Source organism: Lepeophtheirus salmonis, chromosome 7 (genome assembly GCF_016086655.4).
Source record: "Lepeophtheirus salmonis chromosome 7, UVic_Lsal_1.4, whole genome shotgun sequence".
In the NCBI taxonomy this organism is placed as follows: Eukaryota; Metazoa; Arthropoda; class Copepoda; order Siphonostomatoida; family Caligidae; genus Lepeophtheirus; species Lepeophtheirus salmonis.
Window position 1 is genome coordinate 26,671,641 of NC_052137.2, and position 14,094 is coordinate 26,685,734.

The window sequence follows — 14,094 nt, forward strand, 5'->3', positions numbered from 1 at the left end:
ATTACGATAGTCAACAAAATTGTTAATTATTTCCTCTTTTGGATGGAGATGGTTTATTTCTGAAAGCTTTTATATTGTTATTTATAAAAATAACATAAATTACCGAAAATTTCTGGTTATTTTTTTCCAAAATTTAGATGATTAAGTATTACTTTTTGATTGGGAAAATATAAATATCAAAAACCATTAAAATAGTTTCTATGTACATTGTACATAAATTCAGATTCTAAAAATATTTCATTATTGCTGTATCTTCAATTGAATAGACCAAGAAATTGTAACGTGTCTTTGACTAATAATCAAGGTAAACTTAATGACACTTGAACACCTTATCTTATCAATATTCTCTCAAAAATATCAAGTTTTTAGATACATCAACTCCAACCAAGATACTGGAAGCTGTTGATGAAACTGGAGTATTTTTGGATATTTTTGAAAGCCTCTTTGATGGAGACTTTCGAAAAATAACAAAAAATGTAGAGCCAAAAACTTAATACGCCCCAAATTATACCTTCGACATTTCTTGTAAAAACATCAATGTTTATACCAGTCCAAACTGTGATGAAACCCAATGCTAGTAAGGATTTGAGCTAAATTTCTTAAATTGCCAAATGGTCCTTCAATCCTTCTTTCTAATCTTCCATTATCAGAAAATGTTCATTGAAAGCCTAACACCAAACCTCATCGTCCAAATAATTTTTCTTGAGAACAGGATGCCCATGAAAGAAATCGATTGGTAGTGATTCAATGTCGTGAGCAGAAGAGAAAAAAAAATTAAAAAATGAGAAGTCAAAAAGTTAGAGCAATGCAATACTTCTCTACTCCAAGAAAATGAAAGTTTAAAAAAATATATAAACATAAAATTACATTATCTTTTTCTGAATCAGAGAAAATATCTGTCATTCATTCTTGATCTAAACTCCTCGACTCTGCAGTTTGAAGTATCTTGGAGAATAATGTCTTCCACACCTCTCATCCAAATTTGGATTAGCTCTGAGGTGTCATTAGGACAGTGTGGTACCCCATGGGTGCGGTCTTTATCATCAAGAGCTGCCAAACTGTTCACCTGCGTGTTCAGGAAGCTAATGTTTTTGAAGGAGGACGTAATGAATAAAAATTATATATTATTTGAACATATAAAAAATTGGTTTTGAAAAGTATTTTCTTGATTCCACAAAAATCACGGGTTTCATAATTTATTCATACTGATGAACCTTATCTCTTGAAGGAAACTATAATACTGTACCAATTACAAGGGTAACTAGCAAAACCCTATATCTTCTCTTTTTAGTTAACTAATCAGAAACACTTATTCTAGAAGCATTGGTAAATAGTACTATTACACCACCCAAAAACACAATAACTAAGGCGTACCTTAGCCACGACAACAAAAGATACTCACTATACCACACCTTGACCCAGTTAATATTAGAACTATTAAGCACAGCATAAAGGCTTTGGTACCAACCTAACTACTAACCTCACAAGGTTTATGTCCTCACTCTATAAATGTTACGAAGTAAGCAAACCAACTAGAGTAGTTTTTCTTTTCTTGATTTTTGTTCAAGATTGTTTTTGTGTTGATGGGTATACATTTGTAGTTTCTACTTATTATTTTGGGATCATCGACATAAGTAGTATGATAGGAGGTTAGCTTTAAAATATCAATATTGACATAATGTGAGGCCTATAAGTTATGCACACTCAACCGTACAAATTACACCCACATTATTTTGTAATAAAAATGTATTTAATTACATATATAGTAATGCATTTTATGCTCAAGCAGGTGGTTAGACAAATGCCTATTTTAAGGGGGGGGGGAGTAAGAAAATAGAGAGGATTATATTATATATCATATCAGAGGATTTGAAAGAGCGAGTGAGCGCAAAAAAGAAGAAAATAAACCCGTCCGACATACGTGAAAGCATTTTCTTAACATTATTCTCGACGTTAGTTCCATTTTAAGACTCTGTGACTTTATATATTGAAAATATTAAAAATTGAAGTTAAAAGTGAAGTTTTTGAATCTGTTTGCTCCTTTGGAATGTTTCGCTGTAGACTAAACCTATAGTAAATACAAATATATAATATTTTTTTATTATCCCTTTGCTTTCCTGTATCCTGCTACGTTAGTTTAGAAAGCTATGATCTTTTAAAAAAATTATAAATCAATTTAAAAAAATATGAATCTGTACTTTATTTTTTAAATATTTTTACACTGCTGTATGTTGGATGCTCAAAACTAGGCGTACGTTGAATTATTATTAAAATATTTGATGTAACAATCATAAACAATTTTTTGCAAATAAGTTAAACATTAATGTAAGTAAGCAAATATTTTTTCACTAGCAAAAACCAAATTTATTATTATTTTTTTAATTAGTAAAAAACAAAAATGAACATAAGAAGCATTAACTACATATGCTTGGCCTTTGAAGCCTTGTAAAAATTTTATAACGTTTATACATAATAATTACGATCTAAAGAAATGTGTCGACGTAAAAGAACTAAATGATAAAACATTGCAACATTTTCAGGAATAATGAGTTATTACGTTATCTTGATAATAATTCCTAAAAAATGTGTTATTGATAATAAAAAAAGTGAGTAAAATGCAAAAACTTATTTAAATGTAATAATTCTTTAATTACTGTGCATTTTAGGTAAAAATAAAAAATAAAACTTATCTAACAATTTTAAAAGAACATAGGACGATTTTGAATTATTTTTTCATTTTAATTGTCAATTTTCTTATACAAGATTTAATTAATAACTTAGAGGTAAGAAGACCAGCTCCAATTTAAATATCCAATGTATTTGATTAGTATTCATTACAAATTTAGTCACGTAACCGACTTATCTATTTTTGATTAAATAACTTTTTCGAGCAAACTTGATTTGCTTTAAAAAAACCTCATAAATAAATTAAAAATTAACTATAAAAAATTAATTAAAATCAAGACGTGTAATATATATTTAATTTTAGCTGATATAAAGCAATTTAAAAAATATTTTGTATTCAAACAAAGTTTTTCCTTTTAAAATATTTTTTTATCAAACATATATCTGTAATAATTATAATTTATTTTTTATGTTTTACAATTTAAATAACAATAACATATGCGGGTTGCCGTGCGTTTCAAGATTTGAATGTTGTTTCATAGTCTAATAATATGTATATGTAAAATCTCTTAAACGTTTGCTGCTGAAAATATGTACATTACAGTGGGTCGAAAAGGAGAATTTCATAAATCGATGATGGGAGTTATTGGAATATTTGTAGAAACATAAACCACTACCCTTTGCCAAATTTCTGGATGAATAATATACTTTGGAGGTTCCCTGATTCTGTGTAATCCTTATTTATAAATATTTTGTAGATTTTATTTTAAACATTTTTTTCTATTATTACCAATTATGTTCAGAAAAAACATTTTAATTTACCATTGATTCTTTTGATAAAAAAGTTATTCGTTCAAATTTATTCTCCTCCCAAAAAATTTAACCACAAAAAGTTTTTTGTCTCTTATAAAAAAAGGGTTTTCAAATTTGGCATTTAGGAAAAAAATTATGTCAAAATTTTCAAAAAAAACCATACAACCCTTTAATTCTCCCCCAAAAACCATGTGGACTCCTCTAATGACGTCACTATTATCTAATTTGATCTTCTGACTTGTAACACATTCTGGGGCCCTTGAGCCACATACTATGAAAATCGTGAATTACTTGATTATAGAAAACAAACTTTTGTTATGATAATAATAATTTTCCTTAAATCCTGATATTAAGATACCCGTCTTAAATGCAATCCCTAGTCCGTAAGTATGTACAGTGCATTAAAAAGTTGTAATAAATGACAATAAAATGAAAGCATTGAGGTAACGCAAAGTTATAAACAAAATATACATGCATGTAAAAAACCTACAATTTAAATACTTGGAATTCTTAGTTTTCTTTCCAAAACGACATTATTAAAAACATTATCTTCTTTGCAAACTTTTGTGCATAAAGACCTCTGATTATGTTTTGTGCATTAATTATGTAGTCATATGTATATGATGTTACACAGTATTACTTAACATACAGAAAAATATACAATTAATTTTGTTGTCAGCTTTCTACGTTTTTGTTACTTTTCTTCTAATCAGTTTTTTGAACGTTGATTAGTTCAATTAGATTAGCACTTGTTTACCTGTAAACACTTCACCATTATTTATTGAGTTGAGAAGAATTCGAATATTATTTGATTGTCTTTTTCTGTTCGTTTATAAGCTTGTGTGATACACCCCTGCATAACGTCACTAACACGAAGATTGGTTTTTTAATTTTTTGTTTGCTGTCGATGCTTTATCCCTTCTTATCAGTGTTCTGAACGCTGAGTAAATGAAATTATTATTAGCTCTTGTTAAGCTATACACAATTATTAAATACGAATTCCTTAGTTGGGAAGAACTTGTCCCATAATGGACTTACTACAGGGGAAGTCCTAGAAGTAACCGACCCAACAAAGAAATCAAATCAAAAATTGGGACAAAAAAGATTTATTTTCAGTATAATCTCCTTTCACGTAAAAAAATGCTGTGAAACTTGAGAAATATTCCATTAAACCTTCTTTACGACACCTGTTTTGCTCAAGTATGGACAAACACGGCACCCATCTCGCATAAAGCTTTTTGATGTCCAAATTTTAGATCATATGAGATCTACTGCACTTTTTAGATTGTCTACAATGTCTACTAACTCCTGTACTTTGTGTCGACGATCCACCAGCACTGCTTTGTGGATTTTCTTCACAAGTTCTAAAGTCATCACCTCAGCTCGTACGGCCTCATTTAAACTCTGCTATCCAAAATGAAAGTTTTGCAAACGAAGGAACAAACACACCAACGTAGAATCCGGTGCAACTTTTGTATTTTTTGGGCTGATGTCTTTAAAAAAAGAAAGTATTTTATCACTTGACAATGACGAATTTTCTCCATTTCAATCATGCACTGACAATGCTCACTAAAGATGGTTCCCAAAAAATACTACTCAACGTGGCGTCTTCAAACATGAGATATATACTTTATAGATTGTGTATTTTCTAATACAGTGATTTAAAAAAACTTCTGAATTTGCTACTTTTTTATGTCTTTTTTATTAAAAATAGTTAGACAAAATAGAGGTAACGGTGTAGGAATGCTTTTGAAAGTGAGTGATTGCAATCGTAAGACTCTTGAATGAAAAGTTCAATTTTGGTTAATAGAGCTTCTTAATAATCGTTTTTTTATATCCATTCAATAAATAAATATTATATATATATATAGATTATACAATATACATATATGGTTATCCTTCAATTTTAAATGGTTATCACCTTTACTCTTCAATATTACACATCAGTGTATAATATATTTTCTATGTGCTTACACAAACAATAGCTTATTTATTAAATGGTAATAAAACCGAGTTGAATGAGAGTGTCTTATTCATATACTATAGCATGTATGGATAGAAAAACTATATAGCTTTACACCCCCTCCTCCCCTCTGCCAAGTTAGTTGCGCCATTTTTAATTCCAAACAAGTATTTACGATGAAGGAGACCTGCACAAGCACCATGATTGAATTGGCTTACACGGGACACATACCAGCATACATCAAGAAGATGCTCGGGTATCCAAAAAGCACAGCCTAAGACGTCTCCAACCGCTAGTACCAAGAGGTGCATATAACAGAAAGCGCCAAAGCAATACAAAAACGCACTCCCAGATTCTGTTAGGGCTGAAACAGTCTTGAAGGGATCTCCGTGGACTTTGATCAATGTTCTTACCAAAAAGAGCAAATAAGCTGTGCAACAGTCTCCAGGGCATTAAACAGCACCTGAGGATGAAGTAATACCGCCTCTACAAAAGACATATCCTTACAGACAAAATGAATGCCACCCAGGTTGCCAACAGAAAAAAAAATTGATGAACGATTTGGAGCCCCATGGTAACCAAATCATCTTTAATTGGATGAGAATCAATTCACTGTTGACATATCCCCCAACATCTAAAATGACAGATGGTTGACCACTGAGAGACAGAGAGCTAATATCCCACTTCTTTAAAATCAAGTTTACAACTAGCATTATGCCCCTTGAGGCCATTAGGAGCAACAGCATTATCGTGCCTCCTATCTTTTCTGAACCAAGTAAGAGGGTGGTTGCCAACAGGTACTGTGAACTCCTGTCTGACCAAGAGATAGCTTGGATGAAAGCTGATGCCATTGGCGTCGATTTTCTGTCTCAAAAAGACGCAACCCTCTCTCAAAAGGGCCACAAGACCTAAAACTCGTTGAAAGAAGAGATGCATTTTGGGATCCTTTGACCAGGCCCACTAACACCACCGATATGAATCCCATGGATTACTTCTTTTGGGGGAGCTAAAGAGGAAGGTCTCTGCTAATTCACGCAACAGGATTGACTTTTTGAAGGACTCCATCATCAAGTACTGTGGAAGTGGTCAAGGCCTGCAAATCTTTAGGCCTCGTATCAAGTAAATGATTGGCGAACCTGCCAGAGACATAGCATGTATCTTTTTTGTATTATTAGAAATGTTAATACAATTTTAAACCTCTTCTTGCTTCCCTTATTGATGCAGTTAGTGGTAGTATGGATTTATCTGAACAACCCTGTATCAACCTATCGAGCTTTTTTCATTAATATATCAAGTAAATTAGAGTAGTTATCTCTAAATGTTTGGGGAACAAAGTTCAAATTTAAAGTTAAAGATTTATTGTTGAATGTTTAGAAGTTGGATACAGCCTGTAAGGTTCTAAAGTTTGACAGTTTTACTGAAAAAATAGAATACTTACCTGAGTTTGTAAAAGTCAAAATAGAGCAATGTATAATGTGTTTTTAGTATATTCTCAAAATGATTATTTTTTATTAAAAATAGCAAATAAAATATCACTATAGTTCTTTCTATTTTGTCCTGTTTGTAAACATCAGATTTAGGCAATACTTTATATGTCCTTATTATACAAAATACTCATTTTTGAAGCAAACTTTATACGTAACTAAGTTTGTAGTTTTTAAAGATTATTTATTAGTATAAAATAGATGTGTTTTTTTATTTTATGAAATCCTTAATTTTTACTTACATAGACTTTTTTTTAAGTAGTAAGAGTTCTATTTTTTCATACAACTGTGAAATTTATAGCATGAAATAATGTATTTATCAATATTGCTGAATCTGTATATTTTGATTTTGTATCAAAAACAATACTTTTGGACTATGTTCTGGGGCGTAGAAATTAAAAAAACCATAAAAATATAATATTTTATTAAGGATTTCTTAAAAACAAAGGTTATTGAGAAAAAGTGTAATCCAGCAGACGCCCCTGATGTCCCATAATACTTTGTAAAAAAATATCACGATTCTAATCAAGGAAGTCCATAGTATTATATTTTGAGGGTCTTGGTTATTGGGATTTTTATCAAAAACTCAAGAACTTTTGGAAAATGACATTTTTCGTAAGAAATTGAAATATTAAATTTTTCGAAAAAATTTTATTAGTCCATAACTTTCCACAAAAAATTAATTTTTTGGAAAAAAAGTCTGAAATATTGCTCAAAAAATTTTTTTTTTTGGAAAAAAATTCAATAATCTAGAGTTGTTTACAAAATATTATATTTTTTTAGAATAAAAATTTAAAAAACAAAATCATTTGTAAAATTTTTGAAAAAAAAAATTCAAATATTAAATTTTTTGAGGAAAATTTAAAGTTATTTACTGAAAATCAATTTTTTTGGAAAAGAACTTGAAAAATTAAATGAATCTTCAATAGTACATTTTTGAAAAAAAAATTAAATTTTCTTTTAAAAAGCAAAAGTTCCTTATTTTTTTAATGGGGGAGGGGAGACTACAGCTCTTCTAGCCTACCCCCTTTGGATGTCCCTGTTAATATACATATTAATTATGTGACTCTATAGGAACACTTACAAATACACTCTAAATTATCATTTATTTAACAAAGTTAAGTTTATGATTTCGTTATTACAATGATGTGACAATAATTTGTTATTGTTATTAAATTGAAATAAAAGATTAAAACAAATATATAAACTATTTTCTATTTTTGTGTATCGTTCTTTTGCTCCACTTTCTACGTAAATTCTTAACATATCATAAACTTCCTGTATCTAATTTTTAAAAGATAATATTTTTTTAGTCATTATCAAACAAACTTCACAATTAATAATTGAGGTTCTATTATTGTTTTTGCTACGTTTCTATAATTATTTATTCACCTTAAGGATAAATATGACAAAGTAAAATGAAGGGAAAGTCGTAAATGTCTTATTCTGTATTAAAAATGTCATGTTTGATGATAAATATATTTCAATTTACAGAAAATCTTCCATCAATAAAATTTAATATCATTTTCTCCAAATACTATTTTAGATTATGAATTGACAGGTATACAATATAATGGTGGAAAATTATTCCTTTTGTTTCGATTTTAAAACAGCTTATAATATTAATAAATTGTATGTATTATCAATATTCATATTTACTTAATGAATTAAAAAACAATGCGTTCATTTCTTCGGTAATATTTTTATCTTCCACACACATATTTAGATAAATTACACCTTAAACTTCTTCTAAAGAGTATTAAAAAACTTTTCTTACAAAGTAAAATATAAATCGAATTGTTATTGCTCTTTTAATCAATTAAATATATTTTATAATCGTATTCTTAAGATAATACTTCTAGTATAAAAAAGTATTTTAAAGTGATTACATACAGCCTGTGGTCGTTGTTTAAGAATAAACTTTGAGCACATTGCAGATACGATGTTGTTTGTTGTTTTGTTCGCCACCCATAATTGATTGCATCGATTAAGGAAGTATTTCTTATACAATCTTTAAAAGACAAAGTGTCCTTTTTGCGATCCACACGGGATGAGGCAATATTGAGATTGCAAACTTGTCCCGGAAAATCAAGTTAAGCTCTGAAATGAGAAAGTTGCATCCGGGAGCCCATTACAGAGAGAACCCTGACCTGGTTGTCAGAATTTTTTTGACTTTGTTGGACCCAGTGTTTGGCTTACTAGCTCAACAGAACTCCCCTCGATGGACTCCGTTGTATGGGGTTCAGTTGTCCAGCATATTCTTCTGCTACACAAAATCCGAGCCGATGTTCATGATCTGTGAGGAATTTCGAAATCTGCAAAATGGGACTGTAATCAAGACCTGATCTAGTTTCCGAGGTCATTAGAGACTGTTATTGACGCCAAAGGAGACTATATTGAATAATAATATCTATCTTTTTATTCAACTTTCATTTGGCATTAGTTTTATTAAAATCAGATGATTAGTTTAGGAAAAATTTAAATTCAAAAAAAGAAGTATTGGTTGTTAAACAGAGGTTGCACCTTGTACATCCTAACCATACCAAAAAAACAAAAAAAAAACAACAACTCTTAGGTGGAACAAATAAATAAAATCACTTTAGATATTTATTATAGTTCATCAAACACATTTAGCATATTTTGTTAAATTACTAAATTGATTTAAGAATAATAAAAATAAAATTAGTATTACTGTTGTGGACAGCCATATATATCGTCTTCTTCAGCTTTTTGTGTTCTTCTATGAAAGTTATTCTTATCATATCTGGATTGACCTTCAAAATAGCGTCCAAGCTACTCTTACAGCGTCGTGTGGTATTGCTTTCAAGGGAACTATTGGTAAACCAGCAGAAATAAATTGTACAGCCTCACTTGACAATCTATCTGGATAGATTATATTGAATAAAATAAAGAGTGTACCCCTCTTGCAAAGATTAGAAGCGATCGGAAAACCCTCATTTTGGACAACTTTGATATCATTTGGCTTCACAATTTCACCAGGATCGTTCTGTAATAAAATGTTCCTATGATCTAGCGTCTGAATTGATCTCTTAAAACCGCATAGTGACTCCGTGAGACTAATTTCCAGTTTGAGGGATAAATCATTTCCGATGCGCTTAAAATAAGCATGTTCTAATGCTTCGAGCCGTATAATGATATCAGATGGCTCAAAAGATGGTAAATGATCACCTTCTCCTTGAAAAAGGTACTGCTGACTTGAATTGGTTCCTTTTTCAACTTCAATCTCCAATACTTTTTCCTCCTTCACCGTTTGTTTTCCGTTACATTTTTTACACTTGTGTCCAGAATCAATAATTTCTCCACTCCCTCTACATTTTCGACACTGATATTGTGACTGATGAACAAATCCAAGTCCAATATTTGAAGTTGCAATTTCCATACCAAGTCCTTTACATGTATCACATTGCACTGCTTTGTGCCCACCTATGCCATCACATATTTCACAAATGATATTTCTGCTAATAGTAAATTCTTTTGTTACTCCGTTGAAAAGATCCTCCAATGTGACTTTGATATAATATTTTGCAGTTTTACCTTTACGACGAGTAAACACATCACCTTTTTTCCACGATCCTCTGCTTCCAAATATTATGTCAAATAAATCCATTGGGGATTCAAATCTTGCTCCACTACTTTCTTGGTAGCCTCTTTCACCATATTGATCATAAGTCCTTCTCTTTTTAGAGTCTGACAAGACTTCGTAAGCATGATTAATCTCCTTAAACTTATCTTCTGAATTAGGATTCTTGTCAGGATGATATCTTAAGGCTAACTTACGATAAGACTTTTTAATCTCTTCTAAAGAAGCTTTAGGACTTACGCAGAGAGTATCATAATGTTTTCTATCAAAAACCATATTATTTTTTTACATAGATACGATGGTTGTCAGAAAATTTAATATGTAAAAAGTCGATATTTAAAGCAAATTTTCTTATTCTTTAAATTTGATTTTTTATTTGTTTTTATTTATAATATTGATTAAAAAGTTATTTCACAATATTTTAAATTACATATAGCTAATTGAATACATTTAAATACAATTCAAATCATAATTACTATCTTATACATATATTAAACAATAAATACATTAATTAAAACCTTGTTCATTCGACATATATATAATACAATAAATGTATTATACTACAAAATATTTTAGATTCCTCCTCTTTTTACTTGCTGTCTCGAATAAAAAAGTATATATATTATAGCATCAAAAACTGTTTCTATGGAAAAATGCTAATTAGTTAGCCTCCTATACAAAATATAACATCACTGATATTTATTTTCAACTAAGAAAAAATATTAAAAGTTTTGGGTATTATTATCTTCATTTCGAGTCATTAATATTTTATTTCTGTCATTTAGAGGAAACATATTGAAATATTAACTGCTCATTCATATAAAAGTTGCTGTACATATATTCATTTTTTTAACAACAACATTAAAATGTAAATTGTTAGCACAAGATTCATATCAAGTGAAGGAACAAAGATGTTAATATATTTCAAACTACAATAATATTATATATAAGACAAGGTACCGTTATCTTATAATAAATATTAATTGCAGAGCTTAAAAAATAGAAACTTTAGCAGAATAAAAGGATAAATGTTTAAATTTATTTTTAAGAAACCAAAAATAAGAACATAAAAAAAATATTATTATTTCAAATACAAATCTTTAAATATTAGGAAAAATATACACCATTTTTGAAATGTGAATTATGTTTTAAAATAGGATATTTTTTTTTAGTTCAAAAGGTAAAGTCATTTTAAAATATATGATATTGATCATTCATATAATATTTATTAATTTATAATTATATGATATAAAAAAAATCGGAAGTTTTATCAATCAACAAAACCTCTCAAATCTTTCTTATTTCTTTGCGATTTGTGTTGGATCGGTGCTAGGACAGTTTGCCTAATTATAAAATTTATAAGCAATATCAATTTCAACCAAAAATTTACAATATCAATGAATAAAACTAACTCATTTATTTTTATATAAAGGTATAATATCCTTGAGGCAAAATGGCTTTAAGGCAAAATGTCCTTAAACAAAATAGTTTAATAGAAAATGTCCTGAGACAAAATAGTTTTATGTAATACTAGAACGCGTTACATTTCACTGGTACAATCTTTGTACTTGCTGTAACATATACTATTAAACCCTTTTTTCATTAATAATATGGAAAAAGGTGAGGTATTGATAATTTCAATATGGAGCAACAAATACTGTTGGTAAAAAATGTATCCCACTTATGGTTATTTTTTTTCTAATATATATTAGAGATAGGAAGAGTATTGTACCCAGATCCAAACTACCCCGGTACAATAAAATTTAACGTGTATTATTCGAAAATGTCCAAGAACCGAACTGGCTTCGGGTATCCGAACTTTTACAAGGCATAAAAATGATGTGACGGACTTTCCAGACCTTAAAAAGCTTATAGTATTGCTATATACTTAATACCAATCTTAAAAAAAAAGATTTTATCAATATCGAACATACATTTTATTTATCTTGATTCGTGATTGGAGCGACATCTACGTAAACAGTGATATTGTGTGTCTATTCTTCAAAGCATTATATCAAATATTGTTTCCTTTATTGTATCACGCAAACGGGAATTAAACAGGAAAAATAGGGTTAAAACCCCATAGGATAGTTAGGCAATTCTTCCCAACAATGGTTCACAGTTTGAAAAGAGCTAATTGTAATTTAACCAATCAACGTTCAGAACACTGATTAGAAGAGAAGACGCAAAAAAAAAAAAAAAAAAAAATTAGACAGCCGAAACAAAATCCCCCGTATATTTGTGTGTTAGTGAGGTAACACTATGCAAATAAAAACAAAAATGCAGACTGTATTTGGTAATCAGTTGTCAAAGTTTCTTCTTCTGTTCTCTTAAAATTGATTGGTAATATAAAAATTAGTTTTTATTAAGCTGTTAACAGTTATCAACTATTATTCAATAATAATTTTATACCTAGTTGGAAGAATTGGCCAACTACCAACTGATTATGGTTTTTTTTTTTGTTTCTTTTTGAATGAGAGGTTGAGAAATACAATAAATATAATAAGTTTTCCATTGTTATTATTACTATAAATCTAATAATAACTAACAGTTTTATTTTAATAATAATAGCATTTGTTTATTTATTCTTTCGGGATAAGGAATCAGTAAAAATATACACTTAATCCTAAACTTATTTTATTTAGGTTGAAACTTCGGGTAAAATACTCATAAAATTTGAGACAAGTATTTGTCTAATTTTGGTTTTGAAGCTGGATCCGAAAGTTTGGGTACCTGAAATTTACCCAAGCATTTAGGTCTAAATATCCAAACCGACTTGCCTTCAAGAAAATGTGGATTCATCTTTTCTTTAATTTGTATTTTGTAATAAGTTTCATTGAGGAGCCTAAACAACCAAGTTTTATAACAATAGGTACTTTTTCGTCATTAATATTAAGGAAAATAAGGAAATATAAGATGCTAAATTATGACCAAAAAAGTAAATAAAATTCAATGTTATAATCTATAAAAAAATTGTCCCTTTATTGCCTGGTTTTTTTATATATCAGACACTAATATATAAAAAAAAATATTTAAGGTTCATGCAACAATTATAAGTATTTCAACAGTGCAAATAAAAATTCAATATGGAAATAATTTGATATTTTTCTTTGATTATTCAACGAGTACATTCCCGTACCTAATCGATAACAAAACATAATCATACAAAGTTACACATTTAATACGGATTTTTAGGACATATTACCTTAATGTAATTGAAACATCCCTGTTTATCAATTTAGGCCTGATTTTAGAGTGCATCCTTACTATTTTAGAGCTGCTGGATTACTTGATTTAAGCAATAACAATGTGTTATTGTGTAAGCTCAGCACGTCACATTAAAAAATATATATATATTAAGAAAAAAAGTTCTCTTTTTTGAGTTTGCACTTAATATCTCAGATCATCTTGACAACTTCATCTAAGCAATAACGATATTTCAACCAGTTTGTGTAGTTAGACTTCAACACGTCATATCAAAAAGAAAAGGCAGTACATTTCTATAATCTATATCAAAAAAGAAAAGATCGCCCTCCTGTATAACGAGTCATCGGGTGTGCTGTACAGATCCGTAAAGATAAATTTGGACCAAGTTTATGGCCGCGAGG

At 29.2% G+C, this 14,094-nt stretch overlaps 2 protein-coding genes across 2 annotated transcripts in view; one reads left to right on the forward strand and one right to left on the reverse strand.

The window, feature by feature from the left end:
* The first annotated feature begins 1,940 nt into the window (after positions 1-1,940).
* LOC121121912 (uncharacterized) overlaps positions 1,941-14,094 on the forward strand; it is a 211,190-nt gene continuing 199,036 nt past the window's right edge. Inside the window, exon 1 of the mRNA XM_040716904.2 lies at positions 1,941-2,073. The gene's annotated coding sequence lies outside the window, so the exon portion shown is untranslated. The remainder of the gene's footprint in view (positions 2,074-14,094) is intronic.
* On the reverse strand, positions 8,960-10,878 carry LOC121121911 (dnaJ homolog subfamily A member 4). Its single transcript, XM_040716901.2, has 2 exons — positions 9,578-10,878; positions 8,960-9,200 (listed from the first exon to the last, which is right to left on the reverse strand). The coding sequence occupies exon 1, from the start codon at positions 10,760-10,762 to the stop codon at positions 9,662-9,664; it is 1,101 nt and encodes a 366-aa protein (XP_040572835.1). The 5' UTR covers positions 10,763-10,878; the 3' UTR covers positions 8,960-9,200; positions 9,578-9,661.

Excerpts from the sequence above, each read along its gene's own strand:
- LOC121121911 (XM_040716901.2), bottom strand. The coding sequence starts at position 10,762 with ATGGTTTTTGATAGAAAACATTATGATACTCTCTGCGTAAGTCCTAAA.